Source organism: Hypanus sabinus, chromosome 26, assembly GCF_030144855.1.
Source record: "Hypanus sabinus isolate sHypSab1 chromosome 26, sHypSab1.hap1, whole genome shotgun sequence".
Taxonomy (NCBI): Eukaryota; Metazoa; Chordata; class Chondrichthyes; order Myliobatiformes; family Dasyatidae; genus Hypanus; species Hypanus sabinus.
Genome location: NC_082731.1, coordinates 26,455,386 through 26,481,284, shown reverse-complemented (window position 1 = coordinate 26,481,284; position 25,899 = coordinate 26,455,386). Strand labels below are relative to the sequence as shown.

At 52.0% G+C, this 25,899-nt stretch overlaps 2 protein-coding genes across 5 annotated transcripts in view; one reads left to right on the top strand and one right to left on the bottom strand.

Moving 5' to 3' along the window:
• The window catches only part of mrpl52 (mitochondrial ribosomal protein L52), a 36,313-nt gene extending 35,724 nt beyond the window's left edge, over nucleotides 1–589 (bottom strand). Inside the window, exon 1 of the mRNA XM_059950714.1 lies at nucleotides 542–589. Coding sequence (XP_059806697.1) covers nucleotides 542–574 — 33 coding nt within the window. The 5' untranslated portion in view covers nucleotides 575–589. The remainder of the gene's footprint in view (nucleotides 1–541) is intronic.
• Nucleotides 1–25,592, top strand: part of LOC132381332 (Y+L amino acid transporter 2-like) — a 27,195-nt gene extending 1,603 nt beyond the window's left edge. For 2 of the 4 annotated variants that reach the window (XM_059950705.1, XM_059950708.1), the window contains exons 2-10: nucleotides 7,729–8,315; nucleotides 8,736–8,861; nucleotides 9,400–9,544; nucleotides 10,329–10,452; nucleotides 15,220–15,323; nucleotides 20,686–20,782; nucleotides 21,797–21,946; nucleotides 22,529–22,712; nucleotides 24,398–25,592. In XM_059950705.1, coding sequence (XP_059806688.1) covers nucleotides 7,729–8,315; nucleotides 8,736–8,861; nucleotides 9,400–9,544; nucleotides 10,329–10,452; nucleotides 15,220–15,323; nucleotides 20,686–20,782; nucleotides 21,797–21,946; nucleotides 22,529–22,712; nucleotides 24,398–24,507 — 1,627 coding nt within the window. In that variant the 3' untranslated portion in view covers nucleotides 24,508–25,592. Of the gene's footprint in view, nucleotides 1–731; nucleotides 941–5,767; nucleotides 7,329–7,728; nucleotides 8,316–8,735; nucleotides 8,862–9,399; nucleotides 9,545–10,328; nucleotides 10,453–15,219; nucleotides 15,324–20,685; nucleotides 20,783–21,796; nucleotides 21,947–22,528; nucleotides 22,713–24,397 lie in introns of those variants that run through there. The other 2 variants (XM_059950707.1, XM_059950706.1) reach the window with 2 other exon arrangements.
• The last annotated feature ends 307 nt before the right edge of the window (nucleotides 25,593–25,899 follow it).

The window sequence follows — 25,899 nt, the reverse complement described above, 5'->3', positions numbered from 1 at the left end:
TCTGCTTCCCACCTCTCCCCACATCCAGCCTTGCATCCAGACGTGGCTCTCACTGTCAGCTGTAAACACTCTGCTCTGCCAGATTTTCTTTTTCTGGTAACCACCTCAAACTCCACCCCTTCCCTCTATCCCTCCCTCCACATTTCTCCATTCCTCCCCTACTTCCCTCCACCTCACATCCTCCTTCCCTCTATCCCTGCCTTCCAAGCCCTCCACCTACCCTCCCAATTCACCTCTCTCCCTCACCCGTAGCACCCCTTTCCACTCACTTCCCTCCTCTCTCATCTTCCTCCCATCCAACCTGGCTCCCATGCACTCTCCGTCTCAGCTTTCCACCCACCCCCTTTCCATCTCCCCAGCCCCCAATCTTATCCCTTACTAATCATCCTCACTGACAAGGTGGGTTGTTGGATCTTGCTGTGCCCAAATGGCCCAGATGAGGATTGTTGGGATGAGGTGGGGCGGTGTGGGGAGATGGAAAAAATGATTCGGAAACAAGATGGTCAGACGTGTCTCATCTCTCTGCCATACTAGCTCTCACCTGGGTGAGTGCCTTCCAACAAGATGCTCCCATGCTCGGTGCTGATTCAGGGAGGGAGGAGGTGTGGGTTCTATCCGACCCATCTGCCCCTACGCCGATTCACCATCTCACCAACTTCCCCTGTCAGAGGAGATGCTGCCCTTTTAAGACCTCCCTGGGGTATGGCCCACTAATTGCCAAGGTAATTCATGGCACTGAGAGCTATTGCCAAGTTTTAATGAGCTGACGCGCGACTAATCTGCTGAGAAAGGATTTCCCGAAGGAGCCTCTCCCTGGACCTTGCCCCTAATTACAGCTGATCAGTCCTTCTGTGCGGATCAAGTCCGACTATCTGCAGAAACTGTGGGAGGTGTGCGGGACGTCCCGGAGAGGACACTCTCAGAAGCTCAGGGGCACCGGGTGAGTGAACGGGACCAGCTCCCACCCACCAGCCTCACCTCCTACCCCTTCGGCTCTCCCCAAATCAAGGGCCCTCCCACCCCACTTGTAGGATTGTCCCGACTGTGTCGGGTGGTGGGGGGGTTGCTGAAGGAGAAGTGGCAAGAAGGGAGGGAGCACCACAGGAGGGGCAGCGAGGGTGGAGTGGTGAGGAAGGGGGAACTGCAGTTTTGGGGAGGGTATGAGGAGGGGGTGCCACAGAAGGGGTAGTGAGGCACGAGGCAGAACTGAAGGAGGAGCATTAAGGATGGAGCAAGCGCAGTGGGAGGGGCGGCGAGGAGACTCAGACGGGAAGGGGAGGGTGTCGTGGTGTTGGAGGGGTGGTGTGTAGGGAGGGGCAGTGAAGAGCGAGGGACTGGCAGAAGAGGGGCGATGAGGAGGGGAAGGAAGGAGAGCCAAGGCAGGGGCAGGGAGGAAGGAGGGAGTAATATTTGGTAGTGATGATGCTCCGAGGGAGGAGAGAGTGCCGACGTACCGGGGCGCTGGTCGGGAAGGTTGGAGAACCAAGGGGAGTGTGGCCAGGTGGGAAGGAGGGGCAGTGAAAGAAAAGGGAGGGAGGGGTGCCGAGAATGGAGCGTTGTTGCTTTGGAGGGGTGGTGAGGAGGGAGAGCCAGAGGTGGGGCAGGAAGAATGCCGGGAGCGCTGAGGGATGGACGTTGAGGAGGGAGCACCATAGTGTTGAGGGGCTGGTGAGGAGTGTCGGGAACCCGGCGGGAGGGAGCGTCGAGGACGGGGTGGCGAATATGGAAGGAGCTTGGCTGTAGGGACTGTGGGAAGGGAGGGAGTGCTGAGGAAGGGGCAGTGAGCTGGGAGCACTCTCCCACCTGACCCTCCATGCCCCTCTCCCTTCCCCTCAGTGTAGGGCACCCCATCCTCAGAGTAACTCAGAGGGTGCTGATACTGATCTCGGGTTAGGACAGAGGAGCGAGTCCCCGACCAGGCAAGTGGAGTCAGGGAACATCCAGGGGAGGGTTCGAGAAGCCTCTGGGTGCTTGCAGATTGTGGGAAGACCGTGTGTGTGCTGTGCAGCAGCTTCAGCATGCTTCTCTCATCGGCCCCTCTCCCCAGCTGGCGGGCGGAGGGTGGGGGAGAAGGGGATTTCACCCGGAGTACAGCGGTTGGGTTGAAGGTGAATCCCCGGCCCAGCAGTTGTGAATCCAGCTACTGAACCTGTGGCTGGACTCTGGACCCTGATAAGAAAGGTGCTGATTGTCACTTTTGTGCCGTCTTTATCGAAACCCAAGCAAGGAAGGGACATATTTCCCATCACTTTCACTCCGGGAATGGCAGGGAGGAAGGGAGAGCAGTGGAGAAGTGCCCTGTGTCTGTGATCATTGCAAAACTCTGCAACTGGTCGATATGATGTTGCTGGCTGTATTGTGAGCAGTTTTAAGTCACGTATCCAGCAAAGGACATGCTGGCATTGGAGAGGCTCCACAGGAGGTTCAGAACAAAGATCCCGGGAATGAAGGAGTTAGTATATGAGGAGCGCTTGATGGCTCTGGGCTTACACTCACGGGAGTTCAGAAGAATGAGGGGGCTCTAATTGAACCGTACTGTTAGGCCTAGATAGAGTGGATGTTTCCAGTAGTGGGAGAGAGTTCAGTTCCAAAGGGCACGGTCTGAGAATAGAAGGGTTTCCCATTAGAACAGAGATTAGGAGGAATTTCTTTAGCCAGAGGGTGGTTTATGAGTGCAATTTATTGCCACAGACAGCCGAAGAGGCCAAGTCATTGGGAGGCCAAAGTAATTATTGGACTGTTGGAAATGATGCTGGAGAAGTGGTAATGGGGGCAGCAAAGTTCTGAAGGTAGGACCTTCACCAGATGGATTACACCCCAGGGTTCTGAAAGGGGTATCTGAAGAGATTGTGGAGGCATTAGTAATGATATTTCAAGAATCTCTAGATTCTGGAATCGTTCCGGAGGACAGGAAAATTGAAAATGTCACTCCAATCTTCAAGAAGGGAGGGAGAAGAAAATAAATTATTGGCCAGTTAGTCTGACCTCAGTGGTTGAGAATTTGTTGGAGTCAATCATTTAGGAAGAGGTGATAAAATAGGTCAAAGTCAACATGATTTCCTCAAGGGAAAATATTGCCTGACAAATCTGTTGGAATTCTTTGAGGAAATAAGCATCAGGGTAGACAAAGGAGAATCGGTGGATGTTGTGTACTTGAATTTTGAGAAAGCCTTTGAAAAGATGGCACACATAGGCTGCTTAACAGGATAAGAGCCCTTTGTGTTACGGAAAAGATACTAGCATTGATAGAGCGTCAACTGATTGGCAAAAGGCAGGGTGGGAAAAAGGGAGCATTTTCTGACTGGCTGCTGGTGACTAGTAGTGTTCCACAGGGGTCGGAATTGGGACCACTTCTTTTTACGATATATGTTAATGATTTGGATAATGGAATTGATGGCTTTGTGGCCAAGATCACAGACGTTATGAAGATAGGTGGAGGGGCAGGCAGTTTATCACAATACAGGCCCTTCGGCCCACAATGCTGTGCCAAACGTACTTATTTTAGAAATTACCGAGGGTTACCCATAGCCCTCTACTTTTTCTAAGCAAGGACGAGAGGACCAGAATATAAAAGCAAGGATGTAATGTTGAGATTTTATAAAGCACTGGTGAGGCTTCACAGGACACTGTGAAAAGGTTTGGGCCTCTTATTTAAAAAAGGGTGTGCTGACATTGGACGGGGTTCAGAGGAGGTTCACGAGAATGAAAAGGTTATCATGGGCATTTGATGGCTCCGGGCTCCTCGCTGGAAAATATTCGAATGAGGGGGAATCTCACTGAAACCTATCGAGTGTTGAAAGACCTTGACGGAGTGGATGTAAAGAGGATGTTTCCTGTGGTGGGGGGAGGCTAAGACCAGAGGCACAGCCTCAGAATGGAGGGACATCAATTTAGAACAGAGATGAAGAGGAATCTATTTAGCCGGAGGGTGCTGAATGTGTGGAACTCGTTGCCACAGGCTGCTGTGGGGGCCAGTGGATTAGGTGTCTTTAAGGCAGAGGTTGTTAGGTTCTTGATTGGTTAGGGCATGAAACATTATGGGGAGAAGGCTGGAGAATGAGGTTGAGAGGGATAATAAATCACCCATACTGAGATAGCAAAGCAGACAAGATGGGCCAAATGGCTTAATTTGCCTCTCTGCCTCATGATCTTATTTTAAACAGAATTTCAGACATTCTTGATTAGTAAGAGTGTCAAACGTTTCAGGGAGAAGGCAGGATAATGCATTTGAAAGGGAAAATAAATCAACCATGATGGAATGGTGGAACAGACTTGATGGGCCAAATGGCCTAATTCTACTCCTATCCCTTACCGGCTGTGACTCCGTGTGGTATGGAGACATCCAGGAATGAGGAGGGGGAGGTAGGGAATTAGAGTCGGTGAGTGACTTGGAGATTGTTGTGGGCGGGGCAGAAGGGGTGGAGGGCCAAAGCTGGTAACCAGGGGAAGAGCCAGGGAGGTGCATGGGCCGAGAGGAAGTGAGTGAGGAAGTGGCACGGGCTGAGAAATGGCTGACAGCCAACTGAGAAGCCAAAAATGACCGGCGGTCGTGTGACCAGAGCATGAGCTGTTGGGGGAGGGCAGAACAGTCAGGCTTCTACAGGAAAGTTCCTCAAATGTGCCCGTATCCATCCTCTCCCCCTCAACCCCACACTCTATCCCCTTACTCTCACCCTGCCCAACACCCATCTCCTGTCACTCCCTCCCCATTCACTCTCCCCCATTCTGTCCCTCAATCTCTATCCCCTCTCCCCACTTCTGTCCCTCAATCTCTATCCCCACTCCCCACCCCTTGCTCTCTTGTCCCCCAAAAACAGTCAGCCCCATGTTCTCTTCCCACACTCTCTCTAGTCACATCCTCTCATTCCCTCCCCCTCCCAGCACCTCAGTCACACTGTCCACTCCCCCTCCCTCCACTCTTCCCTGCCCCTCCAAATCTCTCCTGCCCTAACTTCTTCCCTCTCCTAACAAAGTCAGTGGCAGTGAGGTCACAGATTAATGGTGTCAGTTAGCAGTGATGTCACAGGCTGATAACATCAGTGATCAATGAGGTCTCAGGGTGATGTCAGTTAGTGTGATGTCACAGGCTGATGATATGGACAATTACTTCACAGAGTTAGCAGTGATGTCACAGTCTGATAATGTCAGCCGGCAGTGACATCATCGACTAATCTCGTCAGCAGGCATCGTTAGTGGATCTGCTACTTTTCACGTTCCACGTTAATGGTCTGGGTGATGGAAGTGATGCATTTGTGTCCATGTTTGCAGATGATACAAAGACAGGTGGAAAGGTACGTAGTGTTGAAGCAGAGAGCCTGCAGAAGGACTTGGACAAATTGGTAGAATGGGTGAAGAATTGGCTGATGTAATAGAGTGTAAGGAAGTGTACAGTCATGGTAGAAGGAAAATTTTCTAAAGGGGGAGTGAATATAGAAATCAGATGTGCAGAAGGGACTCGGATTCCCAAATGTTTAACTTGCAGCTTGAGTCAGTGATAATGATGACAAAAGCAATATTACCGCTTATTTCCAAAGGACTAGAATATAAAAGCAAGCATGTAATGCTGAGGCATTATAAGGCATTGCTCAGAAAACATTGTGAGCAGTTTTAGGCCCCAATTCTAAGAAAAGATGTGTTGCCAATGGAGAGGGTCCAGAAGAGGTTCACAAGAATGATTCTGGGAATGAAAGGGTTAATGTATGAGGTTGGGTGGGGGGGCAGAATTCAATGGCTCTGGGCCTGTACTCACTGGAGTTTAGAAGAATAAGTGGGGGTGCGGGGAATCTCATTGAAACCTATTGAATATTGATAGGCCCAGATTGGGTGGGCATGCGGTGGGTGTTTCCAATAGTGTGAGAGTCTAGGACAGCAGGCACAGCCTCGCATTAAGAGGATGCCATCTTTCAGTCTGCTCCACCATTTGATCACAGATGCTGTTTTTTTACCCCTCTCAACCCCGTTCTCCTGCCTCCTTCGCATAATCTCTGATGCCTTTACAAGTTAAGATTCTATCAAACTCCTCTTTAAATATACCCAATGGCTTGACATCCACAACCATCTGTGGCCATGATTGATGATGAGAATGATCCCAGAAATGAAAGGATTAACACAGCTCTCGGTCTGTGCTTGCACAAGTTTGGAAGAACGTGAAGGCTTGAATTTGGAAGCCTAGACAAAGTGGAAATGTACAGGATGTTTCCAATACTGGGAGTCTAATACTAGACAGCACAGTCCCAGAATAGAAGGGCATCCGGTTAGAACAGGATTTCATTAGCCAGTGGGCAGTGAATCTGTGGAATTCATTGTCACAGGCACCTGTGGAGGCCAAGTCAATGGGTTTAGTTAAAGCGGAGGTTTATATGTTATTGATTCATAAGAGTGTAAAAGGCAACAGGGAGAAGATAGGAGAATGAAGTCGAGAAGAAAAATAAATCGGCCATAATGAAATGGGGGAGCAGACTCAATGGACAAATTCAGCTCCTATGTTGTATGGTCTTATGATGTCACTGAGCAAGGAGGTCACAGGCTGCTGCTGCCAACCGGAGATGAGATTCACGGACCCAGGGGTTCATTTCTTGCCGAGGTTCATGGTGACCCAAGTCACCTCTGCCACCTAACCCGTGAACTCCCCAGTCGTGAATGGTGACCCCAGTCTGCCCTCTGGTGACTCATGACCCCAGTGTTCTCTCCACTGACCCATGACCCCAGTGTCCCCTCCCCTGACCTGTGACCCCTGTGCTTTTGGATAGACACTCCCTGAACCGTTAATGCCTCCTCCACTGCGACAGAACCTGTGAGGGCATCAGGAGCACCTGCTGGGCGTATTAGGAGGTCAGATGTAGCTGAGGGTGGGTGATTGAGGAGTGGGAGAGGGTTGGTTGGTGAGGGTGGTAGGTTTGGATTGGATAGGAGAGAGTTGGGCATGATGGGGTCCCTGAACTTGGAACGACACTCACAACCTCAAGGTGTCTGCGTGGGGAGCAAGGCTTCTGAAGGAAGCACAGACCATGGTAGAGAGCACAGCAAGATCCAGAGCATGGTACCTTCTACTCCCTCCTATTCACTGAACCCTTCCTGCCTCTCCCTCCCTCCTCACCACCACCTGACGAGGATCTTTCTGGCTTATGGTGAGGCCATTGCAGTCGGGTGAGAGAGTGGGGATTTCACTGATTATGCACTGGGAGGTGTCCATGCCTCAGGAACAGGGGGAGTCTAGACAGGAGTGAATCCTGACCAGGCCTTGCTACTGACCGGAACAACTCAACTGTATGGCTGGTGGGACTGTGAGAACAACCCGGGCTGGAATCGAGAAAATGAATGTGGAATTGGTAATCTGATTGGCAAGTGGCTAATTCTCACTCTCTCTCCCACTCTTCCCTCCTCTCATGCCATTCTTTCCCTGTCTCCACTGTTCCCATCCTTTCCCTTCCCTCTCGCTTGCCTGCTGCCACCCCATCACTTCGTCCTTCCCTCCTCCCCCATCCCCTGCCTCTCCCCTTCATGTCTCACTCGTCTCCATCCCCTTCACCTTCCCCTCCCCAATCGCTCGCTCTCCCTTTTCTCCCCACTCCAACCCTTGTCCCTGCTCATTCCTTACTTGTCTCTCTGCCCCTCCTTCCCACTCGCATCCTCCCAATTGCCCCTTCTCTCCCCTTTTCCTCACTCTACCCCTTCCCCTCTCTCCCCTTCTCCCTTCCTAACACTAACCTCTCCCTCCCTTCCCCCCAGCTTCAGAGCGGATTCCCCGGCCGTCCTGCCCTCGGGCTATGAGAAGAGCGGACGGGCCACCATGCCTGATCAGGGTCGATACTCCAGCGTGCCCTCGGGGCAGGGCTCCCAGGACCCTGCCCTCGACTGCCAGTCCTCTCCCTCTCCCTCTTCCATTCCCTCTACCTCCGGTGAGGCCGTCCAGCTTCGGAAAGAGATCTCCCTGCTGAATGGCGTGTGCTTGATTGTGGGGAACATGATCGGCTCGGGGATCTTCGTCTCGCCCAAGGGGGTGCTGATGTACAGTGCCTCCTATGGCCTCTCGCTGGTCGTCTGGGCGCTGGGGGGCATCTTCTCAATCTTCGGGGCACTTTGTTACGCCGAGCTGGGAACCACCATCACCAAATCGGGCGCCAGCTACGCTTACATCCTGGAGGCTTTCGGCGGCTTCCTCGCCTTCATCCGCCTCTGGACATCGCTGCTGATCATCGAGCCCACCGGCCAGGCGATCATCGCCATCACCTTCGCCAACTACATGGTGCAGCCTATCTTCCCCACCTGCGAGCAGCCCTACCTGGCCGCGAGACTGCTGGCTGCTGCCTGCATCTGTGAGTGGGCGTCCTGGAATGGGACTGGTGGTTGTTGGTGGGGGAAGGGCGTCAGGACTTGGGGAAGCATCCGCGACGGTCAGTTCGGCCATAATACCCAGCCTCGGGAAACCTCCTCCAGCCCACTCAGACGCCCGAGGAACTGGGACGCGAGACTCCCTAGAGGGGGCGGATACCGACTTGGGAGGAGGGGTTTGGACGAAAGGGGCGGATCTAAAGAGGAGATCCAGAGGGTCGGGCACAGGGATCGTGGAGATGGTGAGGGTTGCGGAGAAGGGAAGGGAGCGTTATGGAAGCCGGATGGGATACTTGAGCGAACATGAAACAGAGGTCGGTGGGCTCGTTTGGGTTTGGGAGGAGGAGGAAGGGTCCCTCAAACTGCGGCTAACCCCGCCCTTCCCTCACCTCCTTCCCCCTCAGGTATCCTCACCTTCACCAACTGCGCCTACGTAAAATGGGGGACGCGTGTGCAGGACATCTTCACCTACGCCAAGGTGCTGGCACTGATCGTGGTCATCCTGGCCGGTTTGGTCAAGCTGGGCATGGGTAAGTCATTCCGTGACCCCTCCGGACTCCGACCACTGTATCTCCTCGCCTCCCCGCGACCCCAGTAAATCGTCCTGCTCCAATCCCGATCTCAAACCCAACAATCCATACCGAACCTAGCGCAATGTCCAGACTCAACACCATCACCTGAGAGCAGACACGTCCGCTGGAACTGTTCCTCTTGTTGGTCACTTCCGGTGTTTATCACATACACCCCCCCGCCCCCCCCCCCCCCCGCTCCCACATGTCTTCCCTCACACTCCATTGTAACTCATATCTACTACCAACCCTTCCCAAGCTCACAGCACGCCATCCTCTCATCCCCACAGGAATCATCCCTTACCCCCAACGACCCCCACTTCTTCCTCAGTCCCAACGTCCATCACTCTCTCCTGGACTCGCTGTTTCCCCCTTACTCTCGTCGTCCCTCAGCCCTAACGTTCTGTTGCCCGTCACGCAGTGTCCTCCCCTATACCCCACCTCAGTCACGCGTCTCTCACTCCTGACCGCCCTCACTTCCTCCTCTTCCTTACTCCAGGCCAGACGCAGAACTTTGAGAATTCCTTCCAAGGCTCCTCCTGGCATCCAGGTGACATGGCCCTGGCTCTCTACTCAGCCCTCTTCTCATACTCCGGCTGGGACACACTCAACTTCGTCACCGAGGAAATCAAGAATCCCACGAGGTACGGGGCTCGGGCTCCGGACTCGATTGGAGACCCTCTGTACACTCTGTGGACAATATCAGCAGAGTTCATACCCTCACCCAGACCATCGTCGGTGTGGAGGGAGCTTTACCCTGTGTCTGATCCGGGCGTGTGCGACGGGGCGGCGAGGGGGAAGCCTCGCTCCGTGTCTGACCACGGGACCGTGTGGGATGAGGTGGGGGAAGCCTCGCTCCGTGTCTGACCGCGGGACTGTGTGCGATGAGGTGGGGGAAGCCTCGCTCCGTGTCTGACCGCGGGACTGTGTGCGATGAGGTGGGGGAAGCCTCGCTCCGTGTCTAACCGCGGGACTGTGTGGGATGAGGCGGGGGAAGCCTCGCTCCGTGTCTGTCCGCGGGACTGTGTGGGATGAGGTGGGGGAAGCCTCGCTCCGTGTCTGACCGCGGGACTGTGTGGGATGAGGTGGGGGAAGCCTCGCTCCGTGTCTATCCGCGGGACTGTGTGGGATGAGGTGGGGGAAGCCTCGCTCCGTGTCTATCCGCGGGACTGTGTGGGATGAGGCGGGGGAAGCCTCGCTCCGTGTCTGACCGCGGGACTGTGTGGGATGAGGTGGGGGAAACCTCGCTCCGTGTCTATCCGCGGGACTGTGTGCAATGAGGTGGGGGAAGCCTCGCTCCGTGTCTATCCGCGGGACTGTGTGGGATGAGGTGGGGGAAGCCTCGCTCCGTGTCTATCCGCGGGACTGTGTGGGATGAGGTGGGGGAAGCCTCGCTCCGTGTCTGAACTCTTACTTCCTCGACCACAGGAACCTGCCGCTCTCCATCGCCATCTCCATGCCGATTGTGACGGTGATCTACATTCTGACCAATGTGGCCTATTACACCGTGCTGGACTTCCACGAGATCTTAGCGAGCGATGCTGTGGCCGTGGTGAGTCACACCTGTGGCAGTCGGTTCCTTTCCATCCCACCCCCCTCCCCTAAGCTCCGAATGTGCAGAGGGTTCCTCATACCCTTGCGGACATTCGGGAAGTCAGGATCACCCATCCAGCGGCTCGGGAGAGGGAGGACGCTCAGACCGGGTGTTCAACGCTGGTGGCTGGCCTAGAGAAACCGATCTGCCAGGGCAAATTAGTAAAGCTGCTGTCTCACGACGCCAGAGGTCTGGGTTCGATCCTGATCGCGCCCCTGAACGGTTGTGTGGAGTTTTCAAGTTCTCCATGTGACCGCGTGGGTTTCTTGCGAATGTTCCTGGTCCCTCTCAACGCGGCTGCGTTTAAACTGCCCCTAATAGGAGTGGCGGGGTGGAGATACGTCTCCACCAATGGAGGCGTAAGGCGCTCGTCTCTACTAGCCTGCAGGTCACCCTTGAGCAAAGATGTAGTACCTGCTTAGTACCCCCCTCTCCCGCCACCCCCGATCAGGGTGACGTGAAGCCATGGGAGAAGGTGTGGATAGTCTTATGAGTAGCTGGTGTTTATCATGTTATGGTAAACTGACGCCGGGCAGTCAATCTCTGAAGAGTATTGATAATGGATGGGATCATCTGTCTTGTCAAGACGCTGCCCAGAAGAAGGCAATAGCAAAGAAGGAGGACCGATATCCTGGCAGGGAGGTTTGCTAAGGCTCCTGGGGTGAGTTTAAACTGGAAGAGTTGGGGGGGGGGGGTGGTGGCAACCGAACTGTAGAGACTACGGAAGAGGAGGTTGGCTCACAAATAGAGAATGCTTGTAGACAGTGCGAGAGGGAGGATAGGCAGGTGATAGAGAAGGGACGCGCTCAGACCTAAGGGGTTGAGATGCGTCTATTTTAATGCAAGGAGTGTTGTGAACAAAGCGGATGAGCTTAGAACGTGGATCAGTAGTTGGAGAGATGATGTGGTGGCCATTACAGAGACTTGGATGGCTCAGGGACAGGAATGGTTACCTCAAGTGCCGGGTTTTAGATGTTTCGGAAAGGACAGGGAGGGAGGCAAAAGAGGTGGGGGTGTGGCACTATTGATCAGAGATATTTACTGGGCTGCAGAAAAGCTGGATGCCATGGAGGGATTGTCTATGGAGTCTCTGTGGGTGGAGGCTAGAAACAGGAAGGAGTCAATAACGCTCTGGGTGTTTTTATAGGCTGCCCAATAGTAACAGGGATATCAGGAGCAGATAGGGAAACAGATCCTGGAAAGGTGGAATAATAACAGTGTTGTCGTGATGGGAGATTTTAATTTCCCAAATATCGATTGGCATCTCCCTAGAGCACGGTGTTTAGATGGAGTGGAGTTTGTTAGGTGTGTTCAGGAAGGTTTCTTGACACATTATGTCGATAAGCCTGCAAGAGTAGAGGCTGTATTTGATTTGCTTTTGGGAAATGAACCTGGTCAGCTGTCAGATCTCACAGTGGGAGAGCATTTTGGAGATAGTGATCATAATTCTATCTCCTTTACAATAGCATTGGAGAGAGATTGGAACAGACAAATCAGAAAAGCGTTTAATTGGAGTAAGGGGAATTATGAGGCCATCAGGCAGGAAATTGGAAGCTTAAATTGGAAATAGATGTTCTCAGGGAAAAGTACAGAAGAAGTGTGGCAAACGATCAGAGGATATTTGTGTGGAGTTCTGTATCAGTACATTCCAATGAGATAGGGAAGTTATGGTGGGGTACACAAACCGTGGTGTACAAAGGCTGTAATAAATCTAGTCAAGAAGAAAAGAAAAGCTTACAGAAATTTCAGAGTGCTAGGTGATCTAGAAGATTATGAGGCTAATAGGATGGAGCTTAAGAAGGAAATTAGGAGAGCCAGAAGTGGCCATGAGAAGGCCTTGGCGGGCAGGATTAAGGAAAACCCCAAGGCATTTTACAAGTATTTGTAGAGCAAGAGGATAAGACGTGAAAGAATAGGACCTATCAAGTGTGACAGTGGGCAAGTGTGTATGGAACTGGAGGAAATAGCAGAGGTACTTAATAAATACTTCAGTATTCACTATGGAAAAGGATCTTGGTGATTGTAGTGAATTTAAAAACGCAAACATGAGGAAATCTGCAGATGCTGGAAATTCAAGCAACACACAAAAAATGCTGGTGGAATGCAGCAGGCCAGGCAGCATCTATAGGAGCTGTCTATATGCAGGATGAAGGGTCTCAGCAAGAAACGTCGACAGTGTTTCTTCCTATAGATGCTGCCTGGCCTGCTGTGTTTCACCAGCATTTTGTGTGTGTTGTTTGGTGATTGTAGTGATGACTTGCAACAGACTGAAAAGCTTGAGCATGTAGATATTAAAAAAAGAGGACGTGCTGGAGCTTTTGGAAAGCATCAAGTTGGATAAGTTGCTGGGACCAGATGAGATGTCCCTCAGGCTCCTGTGGGAGGTGAGGAAGGAGATTGCTGAGCCTCTGATCATGATCCTTACATCATCAGTGGGGACAGGAGAGGTTCTGGAGGATTGGAGGGTTGCGGATGTTGTTCCTTTATTCAAAAAAGGGAGAAGAGATAGCCCAGGAAATTATAGACCAGTGAGTCTAACCTCAGTGGTTGGTAAGTTGATGGAGAAGATCCTGAAAGGCAGGATTTATGAACATTTGGAGAGGTAATATAGGATAAGGAATATTCAGTATGGCTTTGTCAAGGGCGGGTCGTGCCTTACGAGCCTGATCAAATTTTTTGAGGATGTGACTAAACACATTGATGAAGGAAGAGCAGTAAATTTAGTGTATATGGATTTCAGCAAGGCATTTGATAAGGGACCCCATGCAAGGCTCATTGGGAAAGCAAGGCAGCATGAGATCCAAGGGGACATTACTTTGTGGATCCAGAACTGGCTTGCCCACAGAAGGCAAAGAGTGGTTGTAGATGGGTCATATTCTGCATGGAGGTTGGTCACCAGTGGGTTGCCTCTGGGATCAGTTCTGGGACCCTTATTCTTCATGATTTTTCTAAATGACCTGGATGAGGAAGTGGAGGGATGGGTTCATAAGTTTGCTGATGATACAAAGGTTGGAGGTGTTGTGGATAGTGTGGAGGGCTGTCAGAGGCTACAGAGGGACATTGATAGGAAGCAAAAGTGGGCTGAGAAGTGGCAGATGGAGTTCAACCCAGATAAATGTGAGGTGGTTCATTTCGGTAGGTCAAATATGATGGCAGGATATAGTATTAATAGTAAGACTCTTGGCAGTGTGGAGGATCAGAGGGACCTTGGGGTCTGAGTCCACAGGGTGCTCAAAGCAGCTGCGCAGGTTGACTCTGTGGTTAAGAAGGCGTACGGTGTATTGGCCTTCATCAATCGTGGAATTGAATTTAGGAGCCGAGAGGTAATGTTGCAGTTTTTTCGGACCCTGGTCAGACCCCACATGGAGTACTGTGCTCAGTTCTGGTTACCTCACTACAGGAAGGAAGTGGAAACCATAGAAAGGGACTTTCTATGGACCGGGAGTTTCAATCTTTCTCTGCGTTTGGTTGAATTTTCCCATTAAGTACACACCGACACAGATTTTGCCTCACTTAGGATGGTTTTCCAATAGGCTGGCGTGCAGTCCTCAGACCAGCCCGTAAGAGTGGAGGGCCGTGGACATCCTTGCAGTTGCTCACCTCTTACTGACAACACCCATTGCTCGACAACACCATGGCACCTTCCAAATATGCCACCTACTTTGAACAATGCGAAAACCAATTTAGATTGACTGAGAGCGAGGGTCTGAATATCCTTTGTGTTTCCTGACAAAGTCAGGTAACCTGAGAGGAGGGAGGAGCACGGATTAAAGGGAAGGTGGTGGGGAGGGCAGGGGGAGGTAGTGAGGGGAAGTGTGGGTGTTGGGCAGGAGGATAGAGTGAAAGAGGGTAAAAAGAGAAGACGATGGGAACTGGGATGAGCTGGCTGGATCAGGAGGGGAAAGAGACAAGGGACAGAACTGGTGGTGAGGGAACAGTTTACTGAAGGATGGAGATATTTTGTCCAGGGTCGAGGTGGGATAGTTAGTGCCTGGGCTGGGGGAGGGGGACAGGGACAGGGCTTGCAGAGTGAGTGGCAGAAAAACACTGGGCTAAAAACACCCAGTCACCAGGTTTCGAGCGAAATGTCGACCGTTTACGCTTTTCCATAGATACTGCCTGGCCTGCTGAGTTTCCCTAGCATTCTGTGTGTTAGGCAGGAGATAACTCCATTTCCCTGCGAGATGCAGCTTTAACACTGCAGCCGCAGCTTGTCGGAGAGAGAATCCCTTCCGTTCAGGAGGAACCTCGAGGGTCCATGCCCATTCATGATAGGATCAGTTGTCCTGGGCAGTTGCGCCTGGGAGTAGGCGTTGCCTCTTGGCGTCCCGGGATGTGCAGGTATTGCTGGGGGCTGTGGAGGGTGGGTGGGGTGGAGAGTCCTGAGTTAAGTGGGAGTCTTGACGGTTTTACTCCCCTGCTAACCCCAGGCGTTCCCGCTCTGCCCCTGGTCCTGCATGTTCCATTTTGTAAACCTGCTGTCAACCTCCTCTCCTTCCCTCCACCCCTCCCTTGATTTCCCTCTCTCCTCTCCCCACCCCTTCCACCCTCCACTCTCCCCTTCCCCTTCCATTTTCCCCCTCTCCCCTCCCACCTCCTTCTTCTGTCCCCTTCCACCCCTCCTCCCACCCTCCTCCTCTCCCCTCTCCTACCCTCCCCTCTCCCCTCCTACCCTCCCCCTCTCCTCTTCCTTCCCACCCTCCTCCACTCCCTTCATTTCCACAGACCTTCGCCGACCAGATTTTCGGAGTCTTTAACTGGACCATAATGGTGGCCGTCGGTCTGTCCTGTTTCGGAGGTCTCAACGCTTCCATCCTCGCCGCCTCCAGGTAAACCACAGCAGCCGTTTCCCGGCAACCTACACCGAAGTGCTCAGGAACAATTTGGGGAGCTGAAAGGAGGTGGTAGCAGAGACCAGATGCCCTTGGCTACATGAGAAGGGAGGGGACGACGGCACAAGATGATGTTGTCCAGTCGGAACCAGCTCAGCGAGCTGGAAGTCTGAACATCCAGGAACAGTGGGGGAGAGGTGTTGGGTTTGGGGGCTGGGGGTGGTGGGTGCCCATCTGGGTGGGCCAGTGAGTGCTTGGAAATGTCCCAGAACTGATGTCCAAGTTAGATGATAGTCTGGTGAACTGGATCGACAAATTTGCAGATGACACCAAAATTGGGGGAATTGTGGGCAGTGAGGAAGGCTGGCAAAACTTTTGGTGTGCTCTGGAACAGTTGGGAAAATAGTAGATGGAATTTAATGCAGACAAGTGTGAGGCGTGGTATTTTGGGACCGCAAACCAGGGTAGGTCTTACACAGTGAATGATAGGGTACTCAGGTGTGCGATGGAACAAAGTGACCTAGGAATATGAATACATAATTCTTCACAGGTAGTTAGTACGGTTGTAAATAAAGCTTTGGGCACATTAGTTTTCACACCCTAGTGTATTGAGTACAAGAGTAGGGATGTTTTGTTGAAGTTGTAAAGATCAAGGTTCAAGATTCAAAAGTTCAAAGTAAAACTTAACATCAGCATATATACAGGCCACCACATACAACCCCGAAGATTCTTTTGCTGCAGGCAAGTCTATAGATCAGTAACTTTAAACAGGATCTATTTCCACAGTTTGTACGATCTGCCTGATCACATGGGATTCCTCCGGGTGCTCCGGTTTCCTCCCACAGTACAAAGACGTACCAGTTCCTAGGTTAATACCATGGTAACTTGTCCCATGATTAGGCTAAGGTTAAGTTGGGGGTTGCTTGACGTCATGGCTCAAAGGGCTGCAAGGGCCAACTCCACGCTGACTGCCAGTAAAGAAATGGACAACAAACTGTGCATATGCAGATATGAACAAAAGCAATAAATAATGAGCATGAAATAAAATAAAAGGGTCCTTAAATGAGTGTAGGTACCCCCTTTTGTTCAAGAGCCTGATGGTTGAGGGGTAGTAACTGTTCTTGATGCCCGTGGTGTGAGTCTGGAGGCTCCTACACTGTCCACCAGATGCAGCAGCATGAAAAGAGCCTGGCCTCGGTGGTGAGGACCTTTGCTTGTAGATGCTGCTTTTCTACGGCAACATTTCATGCAGATGTGTTCAACGGTTAGGAGGACCTTACCCGTGATTCACTGAGCCAAATCCCGTATCTTCTGTAGGATTTTCCACTCAAAGGCATTGGTGTTCCCATACAAGATGCTGGTGGGGCTGAACATTGAGTATTGCCTGCAATCCTGGTTAATGAGCTTGACAGAGCGCTGCAACAATTTCCAAGGATGTTGCCTTTTCTTGAGGACCTGAGTTATAAGGGAAAGGTTTAATAAGGCACTCCATGGAGTGAAGGAGAATGAGCTATACAAAATAATGAGGGGTACAGGTAGGATGAATGCATGCAGGCTTTTCCCTCTCAGAATAGATGGCATGAGAATTGGAAGTCCTAGTTTTGGATGAAAGGTGGAATGTTTAAGAGGATTCTGTTGGGACCAGACACTTCTTCACTGAGAGGGTGGGCAAATGTGGAACAAGTAGCCAGTGGAATTGGTAGATACAGGTTCAGTTGTAACATTTAAGGGAAGCTCGGATGAGAGGGATGAGGATTCTATGGTCCAGGCGCAGGTAGATAGATGGATGCAAATTGCCAGGATGCTGGCCTGGACTGGATGGCTGTAGTGCTCTATGACACTCTGCCCTCACCCTGGAAGTGGCTGGAGGGAAGATAAGAATGGGCACTGTCAAAATCCAAGGAGCTCCCGGAATTGCCTGGAATGCTCCCAGCCTCCCGATTTCTCACGCTGCTGTCTTTTGCATAGATTTCTAGCCTCTCCTTTTGCTGGTGACCCATTGCGTTTTGCACAATTACGTGCCCAAGTTAGCTGCACCAGGTTCCCCCACTCCGGTAAGGTAGCTCTGGTCACCCATCCACGAGGGTGGGATGTGACTGGACTAGCAAGAGACTAGATAGATGAGAGTTTCACCGGGATGTTACTGGCACTGGAGGGCTTGTGTTATATGGAGAGACTGAACTGGCTAGGACTTTTTCCCTGGAGCAGGTGGCTAAGGGATGAACTTGCACAGGCTGATGAAACTATGAGGGGCATAAACAAGGTGGATGGTCACAGTCATCCCAGGGTAGGAGTCTAAAATTAGGGGCTTATGGAGAAAGCAAGACAGAGTGGACATGGACAGGACATTTTCATCAGTGGCAGAGTGTAGGATCCAAAAGCATTGCCTCAGAATGAAGGAACCTCCCTTTGGGTAGATAGATGGATAGATACTCCATTGATCCCAAAGGAACTTGCAGTGTCACAGTAGCATTACAAGTGCACTGATATACAAACGTTAGAAGTAAGAAAGAATAAAGAATGTTACTTTAAAAATAAGATGTACAAGATTTACAGGCTCACACTGATAAGATGGTAGTGCAAGAATTACTGTAATATTATATATTAATGGGTGCACATTCACACTGTACAGATAAGAAGTGATGGCAGTATTGCACAAGATGTCCATGATAGCAGGGTGTGGTAAACAGAGGTAAGTAACAGTCTAACATGAGGGTGTCCTTCACTTCCCTAGCTGTAGGTTGACTCATTATAGAGGCTAATTGCCGAGGGTAAGAATGACCTCAGATAGCACTCTTTGGATCTTAGTCTATTACTAAAGGTGCTCCTCTGTTCAGCCAAGGTGACATGCAGAGGGTGAGAAACATTGTCCAGAATCGCCAAGATTTTCAGGAGGGTCCTTTATTCTATGACAGACTCCAGTATATCCAGTTTGACTTCTATAATACAGCCTGCCTTTTCTAATCAGTTTATTAAACCTGTTGACGTCATCCCTGTTGATGCCATTGCCTCAGCAAAAACAGCACACAGAAGATTGTACTGCCAACAACAGACTTGTAGAACATGTGAAGGAGACTCCAAAGGGCCTCAGTCTACTGAGGAAGTAGAGGCAACTTGTACACAGCCTCTGTGTTGGTGCTTCATTCAGGTCTGTCATCCAGTGTATCACTAGGTACTTACTATATCCACGTCCTCACCATTGACAGTAACAGGAAGCAGTCCAGTCTTGGTCTTCCTAAAGTCCACCAACATCTCCTTTGTCTAACTGATGTTGAGCTGCAGATGATTCAGCTTCCTCATTTGACAAGGTCCTCCACCCCCTTCATCCTCCCTTTATACACCCAATTACTGCTGAGTCGTCAGACAATTTCTGCAGATGACGTGACTCAGTGTTGTATCTGAAGTCCGATTTATGCTGGGTAAAGAGGAAGGGAGCCAATACAGTTCTTTATAGAGCCCCAGTGCGGTTTCAAGTCATGTTGGCTCTTTAGAACTGAAATGAAGAATAGTTTTTTTGTTCGGAAGGTTGTGAACCTGCAGGATTCATAGCTGCAGAGGGCTGTGGAGGCTGTCATTAGGTGTATTCAAGGCATTTTGATACATTCTTGATTACTAATACTTTAATAATACATTCTTGTTCAGCGTTTGGGAAAAATGAGCTGTGATTGAATGGGAGAGCAGACTCAATGGGGTGAATGGCCTCATTCTGATTTTATTTCTTATTGTCTGAAAGTGGTTCTGAGGGATAGTGTTTTCACACAGAGGGTGCTGCATATTATGGAACAAGTTGCAAGAGGAAGTGTTAGAGGCAGGTACAATGATAATGTTTAAAAGTATGGAGAGATGTGGGCTAAATCCAGGCAAATATGATTAGATCAGATGGTCGTTCTGGAGCGCATGGACCAGTTGGACTAAAGGGTCTGTTTCCCTAAGGTTTGACCATGAGAAGGTGGTCCCTTCACGTAGGCTGGACAATTGTGTGAAGATAGGGGGATCTTCTTACTCAATCATTCCAGATGCCAAGGGAATTGGAGATGAGAGACATTGAGGGTCATGAGGAAGGGATCATGGTTTCAAACAACCAGCACCTTCTATTTTTGCTGAGGTGCTGAGAAATGTCTTCTCTGAGGGTGTGAACCTCTGGAATCCTGGTGGACAACATTTGACAGACAGGGCTCTGTGGAACTGCCACAGAGCAGGAGTGGATGGATCAGCCATAATCAGGCTGAATGGCTGGGCAGGGTTGAGTTCGTGCACAATTTATTTATTTTGTAAATTCTAGTAAGTTTATGTCTTTGCACCGTACTGTTGCTGAAAAATGACTAATTCCATGTCATACAAGGTGGTGCCAATAAAACTGGTTCCTGATCCCTGCTTTTTAATTAGCTCTATCCTAATTGTAGCCATCCAGTCCTGGCAATATTCTCGTGAATCTCTTCTCCACCCTCTTCAGCTTAGTGACCGACTCCCTATAGCCAGGGCCACCAAAACCATGCACAATACTCCAGGTGTAGTCTGACCAAAAATGACTACCTTTGCAACAGGACGTCCCTACTCCTGCGCTCAGTCGGACTTGCGAAGGAAGGTTGCCAAACGCCTCCCTCGACACTCCGTGTTCCGGTGTCACCACTTTCGAGGACCCGTGCCACTAAGCCTCCCTGTTCTGCAACACACCCAGGGCCCTCCCGTTGACTGTGTAATTGTGCCCCAGTTTACTTTACCGAAATGCAACACCAGTTCCATTCCATTTGTCATTCTGTGGACCATTTTCCAAGTTGGCGTGGATCCCCTGTGGAAACTTAGGTAACCTTTACTATCCACTGTACCACTGATTTTGGTGTCGTCCACCTTGCAATCCAAGTTAACATCATCATCACAGGAACTAGGACGATGAATCTCCTAGAGGGTCCCGCCAATGGTTCCGTCTATTTCTGTCAGGCGTCAAAGCTGTCCGCAGTATTCTTGATGTCGTCTTACCTGTGTACTTGTGACTGAAAGAACACCGTCAAGGTGTCAGAATGCCGGCGACCCGGCCAGTCCCGTCAATCTGGCGTTTGCACCTTCGCCCCGTGATCACGTGGCTTCTTCCTCCCCATCCTCGAGTGTCCTGGTTCCCTCCCACAACTCAGAGACTTCGGGACAGTGGGGTAATTGCCCTCTAAGTTTCTGCCCCCCCATATAATGGAGAGGGGTGGATTTTTGGGTGTGGTTGTGCGGACTGGGGTCAGCCGAGGAATAGTGTAAGTGGGTGACGGCAGTTAGTGTGGCCTCGATGGGCTAGGCTCTGCTGCCTTCCCCAGACTGGCTGGGTGGTAGGAGGGACCTCTTGCTGGGCATTCACTTCTCCTCCACCCCACAGGCTGTTCTTCGTGGGATCGCGGGAAGGTCATCTCCCGGACGCGCTCAGCATGATCCACCTGGAGAGATTCACGCCTGTCCCAGCGCTGATCTTCAACGTGAGTGAGGGTGGGGTGTTAAACTTTCCCCTCTGTCCTTGGCACTCACGTCACACTTCTTCCACCCCCTCCCCATCCACATTCCACCTCACGGCCTCAGTAACCTCCCACACCTTCCAAATGATTATCCCCACCCTCCAAATTCGTCCCTCTCAGCCCTCCCTCCCCGTCCCACCTCAATGTTCCCACAGTCCACGCCTTCCCACAGTTCCATGCTGCTCTCCCAGCTTCCATCCCTCCCACAAAGCAGAGACGTGCAGGACACTGGGGTAATTGGCCTCTGAAAGTTTCTGCCATATATTCCTTCCTCCTTCTTATCCCCAACTCCAGCACACCTCCTCCCACCTTCACACATCTCCATTCCAGCCCTCCCCGACCTCCCAACTGTCACTCCCCACTCACACACTCCTCCCCAGCCTCCTTCCCATCCCCATCCTTCCACACATCCTTAAATTCAACCTACAACTCTCTCTCCCACATCTCTCTCCCTTTCCCACCCACCTCACACCTCCCTTCCTTCCCCTCCACTCGTCACTCACACCTTTCATTCCTCTGAAAGTTCCTCACCCTCCATCGCCACCTCTAAAACCACCCTTCCCACACCTCCCCTCCCCACACCCACCTCCCTCTCCTTCTCTCCCCACATCTCCCACCTCCCTCACTCCCATCTATAGACCCTCTCAACCTCCCATAACCACTCTGCTCTGCATCTTCCTACACCCACTCCCCCACCCCTCCCCGCCTTGCCTTCTGTCTCTGCCTCCCACAACTTCCCTCTAGATACTCAGCTTCTCTTCAGCTACCCCCCGCCCCCACCCCGGGAGTGTGTGACAGCAGCTTTATTCTGTGGCAGACCCCGGGAGTGTGTGATGTGACAGGGTGCATGGAGCCTCATTCTGTGTCTGACACAGAGAGTGAGTGACGGGATGGTGTAGAGGGACCCTCAACCCGTGTCTGCCCCGGTTCTCAGAGGGTTTGCTGAGGAAGGCTGTATTAACTTCCCTGTCGTTATAGGGAGCCATGGCGTGTGTCTACCTCTGTGTGGAGGACATCTTCCAGCTCATCAACTACTACAGCTTCAGCTACTGGCTCTTTGTGGGGCTTTCCATCGCCGGGCAGCTGTACCTGAGGTGGAAGGAGCCCAACCGCCCCCGCCCTCTGAAGGTAGGTGTACGTGTGTCTTCACGGGGGTGGGGGAGGTCTCGTGGTCAGTGTTCTCTGGAATAGGGGAACATGGCTACTCTCATGGTCCCCATAGCCTGGGGAATACTTATATTGTGCTGTCCCAAAGCCCATCACACATAGTCCAGAAGTCTGGGGATGAGAGGGGAGGGTATCTGCACAAGGGGAACCCACAGAGCACTGGAAGGCATGGATGCTGATGGGCTGAGATTGGGCCGGGGGGATGGGATGTGCTGCCTCTCCCTTCCTCCTCACAGCCTCTTTCCTACTCCTCCCGCAGCACTCCATCTCTCCTCTCTGCCGCTCCTACAGCCCTATCCGGTGACCCGTGCTGGGTGTCACAATTGTCCCGATGTCACTCATTACAATACAGGCTCTCTGACCGTTCCCACCACCCAGGACCCTTCTTGGCCTTGCTGTGCCGTTGCCGTGGCTCACGTAAGCACTTCCTCGTGTCTGCCCCAGTTCTCCTTGCACCTTCCCTTCTGGGGTAGTGGCTGCTCGACACCGAGAGGCTTCAATCGAGATCCTCCTCTAGCATCAGCTCTGTGTGTCTGCCCGCAGCTCAGCCTCTTCTTCCCCGTCGTCTTCTGCCTCTGCACCATCTTCCTGGTGGCCGTCCCTCTCTACAGCGACACCATCAACTCACTGATCGGGATTGGGATCGCGCTGTCTGGAGTTCCCTTCTATTTCCTGGGCGTTTACCTGCCGGAACACAAGAGACCTACATTTCTCCGTGACCTCCTCGGTAAGATTTGCTGTGCGCCTTGCCGGTTGTTGGTTTGTGCGGGTTCTGAGCCTCCCCGTTTCATCAGAAGCAGGGCTCTGAGTTTCCGATGCGCTGGCAGTGCGGCTTTGGTGTCCTCGTCCCACCACAAGCACAGTGACAGCTCTTGTCTCCTAATCGTACAGATTTCATCAGCATTTTCTGTGTGGGTGAACAGTGGGAAGGGGCTGTCCATTGAAATTGGAGAGGGAAGCGACTGGATCTATTGGGATTGGAGTGGGAAGTAGGGGGGTTCGGACCATTGGGATTAGAATGGGAAGGGGGATTTGGACCATTGAGTGTGGGGTGGGAAGGCATTTTGGACTATTGGGATTGGAGTGGGAAAGGGTAGGTTGGGACTATTGGGATTGGAGTGGGAAGTGGGGGGTTTCGGACCATTGGGATTAGAATGGGAAGGGGGATTTGGACCATTGAGTGTGGGGTGGGAAGGCATTTTGGACTATTGGGATTGGAGTGGGAAAGGGGAGGTTGGGACTATTGGGATTGGAGAGGGAAAGGGGAGGTTGGGATCATTGGGATTGGAGAGTGAAAGGGGAGGTTGGGATCATTGGGATTGGATTGGGAAGGGGAGGTTGGGATCATGGGATTGGAGTGGGAAGGGGGAGGTTGGGACCATTGGGATTGGAGTGGGAAGGGGGAGGTTGGGACCATTGGGATTGGAGAGTGAAAGGGGAGGTTGGGATCATTGGGATTGGATTGGGAAAGGGGAGGTTGGGATTATGGGATTGGAGTGGGAAGGGGGAGGTTGGGACCATTGGGATTGGAGTGGGAAGGGGGAGGTTGGGACCATTGGGATTGCAGAGGGAAAGGGGAGGTTGGGATCATTGGGATTGGAGTGGGAAGGGGGAGGTTGGGACCATTGGGATTGGAGAGGGAAGGGGGAGGTTGGGACCATTGGCATTAGAGAGTGAAAGGGGAGGTTGGGACCATTGGGATTGCAGAGGGAAAGGGGAGGTTGGGATCATTGGGATTGGAGTGGGAAGGGGAGGTTGGGACCATTGGGATTGGAGTGGGAGGGGGGTTCGGACCATTGGGATTAGAATGGGAAGGGGGATTTGGACCATTGAGTGTGGGGTGGGAAGGCATTTTGGACTATTGGGATTGGAGTGGGAAAGGGGAGGTTGGGACTATTGGGATTGGAGTGGGAAGGGGGAGGTTGGGACCATTGGCATTAGAGAGGGAAAGGGGAGGTTGGGATCATTGGGATTGGAGAGTGAAAGGGGAGGTTGGGACCATTGGGATTGGAGTGGGAAGGGGGAGGTTGGGATCATAGGGATTGGAGTGAGAAGGGGAGTTTGGGACCATTGGGATTGGAGTGGGAAGGGGTGGGGACCATTGGGATTGGAGTGGGAGGGGGGGTTGTGACCTTTGTGATGGGAGTGGGGTGACACTGTGACCATTGGGGTTGTAATGGGAAGGGGCTGGGTCCTTTGGAAATGGAGGGAAGAGCTGTTGGAATCATTGAGATTGGAGTGGAAAGGGGTTGAGACCATTGGAAAACATAGGGACAGACTGTATTTTGGGAAGGGACCTGACCCATTAGGAATCAATGGGACAGGCTGTCTTTAGGAAACTCCTCCCTATCTGGGTTCCTCCAGCAATAACACCACCTCTGCTACCTCTCTTCCACCCAACACCCCTCCCAGCCTCCTTCACCAGGTACTCCCAGCTCATATGCTACTGTGTGCTGACCGAGATGGATTCGGGGGACACAGAGACAGCAGTGGATATGGCCAGTGAGAGGAAGTCGCTCTGAGCCCATGGCCGGGCTGGGGCTGGGGAGAGGTGCAGCAGTTTGGCTGACGGACTGAGGGATGTGTCGCACGTGGCACCGGGATCATTGGGAATGGAGTCTTTGCCAGCGGAAGTTCCCCTGAGGGCTTCCGTTCCTCGAGTAAAACAGTGACGCCTCACTGCTGCTCCTCTCCCACAACCGCCCGAAGAGTCTGGATCCTGATCTCCAGCGAATGGACCTATATAGGGTGTCGGGGCAGAGTATTCCAGACCCCAGGGCTCTGCTGGGTTTTACCCTTTCTGCTCCCACCCTTTTCTCCTTCAAAGTTTACCCCTCTGCCACCATCTCCCGGTTCTCTCCACTCTCTCCCCAACCCAGCACCAGGCACGCTCTCAGCCCACCCCCTGACCCAGTGAGGGAGGAGCTAAGGGTGAGGTGTGGAAGCAAATCTGTTACCCCTAACCCATGCGGGACCACTCATCGTGCCCCGTGACACCTGAATCCTCTCGACGATCATGTTCTCTCTGTCACAGCCCCTCCCTCTTCCTTTCCTCCAGTACGCCCTTCCTTCCCATTCTCCCCCCTTTCGCCTGTGCCGTCTCCCATTTTCCCTTCCTTCCCACTCTTTTCCCTCTCTCAAACCCCACCTCCACCCTCCCTCCTTCCCATTCCCTCACCCACTCTCCTTCCCTCTCCACCCGTTCCCACTTTCCTAGCCCCTCCACCTCTTCCTCCCCTTGTAAACCCCCTCCCTCTCCCTCTTCCTCCTCCCAGTTCTTTTCCTGGTTTGCCTCTAGTCTGCCCCCACTGGTGGCTGGGCAAAGACTTGCAGAAGGGCTGAGTGATCCCATACGGCCAGACCTCAGGGTGGAGCCTAATTCTCCGGCCGTGACCCCAGAGGGGACGAGGGGATGGTTCAGCCCCTGCAGGAAACCGGAACACATGTCGGATCCCGAGTTCCGGTCACCGGACCCCAGGCAAGGCTGACCAACGGACTGAGCAGAACTCGGGGCCCCGAAGCAACTACTGACAATCACATTAATAATATAAATTATGGCTTCTATAACCACTCAGAAAAATATATTAGAGTCTTATGTTTCTGACAACCTGTAGCCGAGTTTTTGTTCTCTCCGCGGGCAATGTCAGATCAGCCCTCTGCGGGAGGCAATGTGTCCTCTCTTTCCCACAACGGGGGGCCTGGTTCGGGGGTGGGAGAGGGTGGTAGGATGGTGCTTCATAGTAAACTCCCCCCTGTGTAAGGGAGGAGGGGCAGGATTGAAGGGGGAGATGAGTATGAGAGGGTTGGTCAGTCAGGGAACGCAGAGGATTGTGTAGAAATGGGGGTGAATGGACCTATGAACAATTACTTCTCCTGCAGCCAGTATGTATTCTCATGAAAACAGGCCATTCATC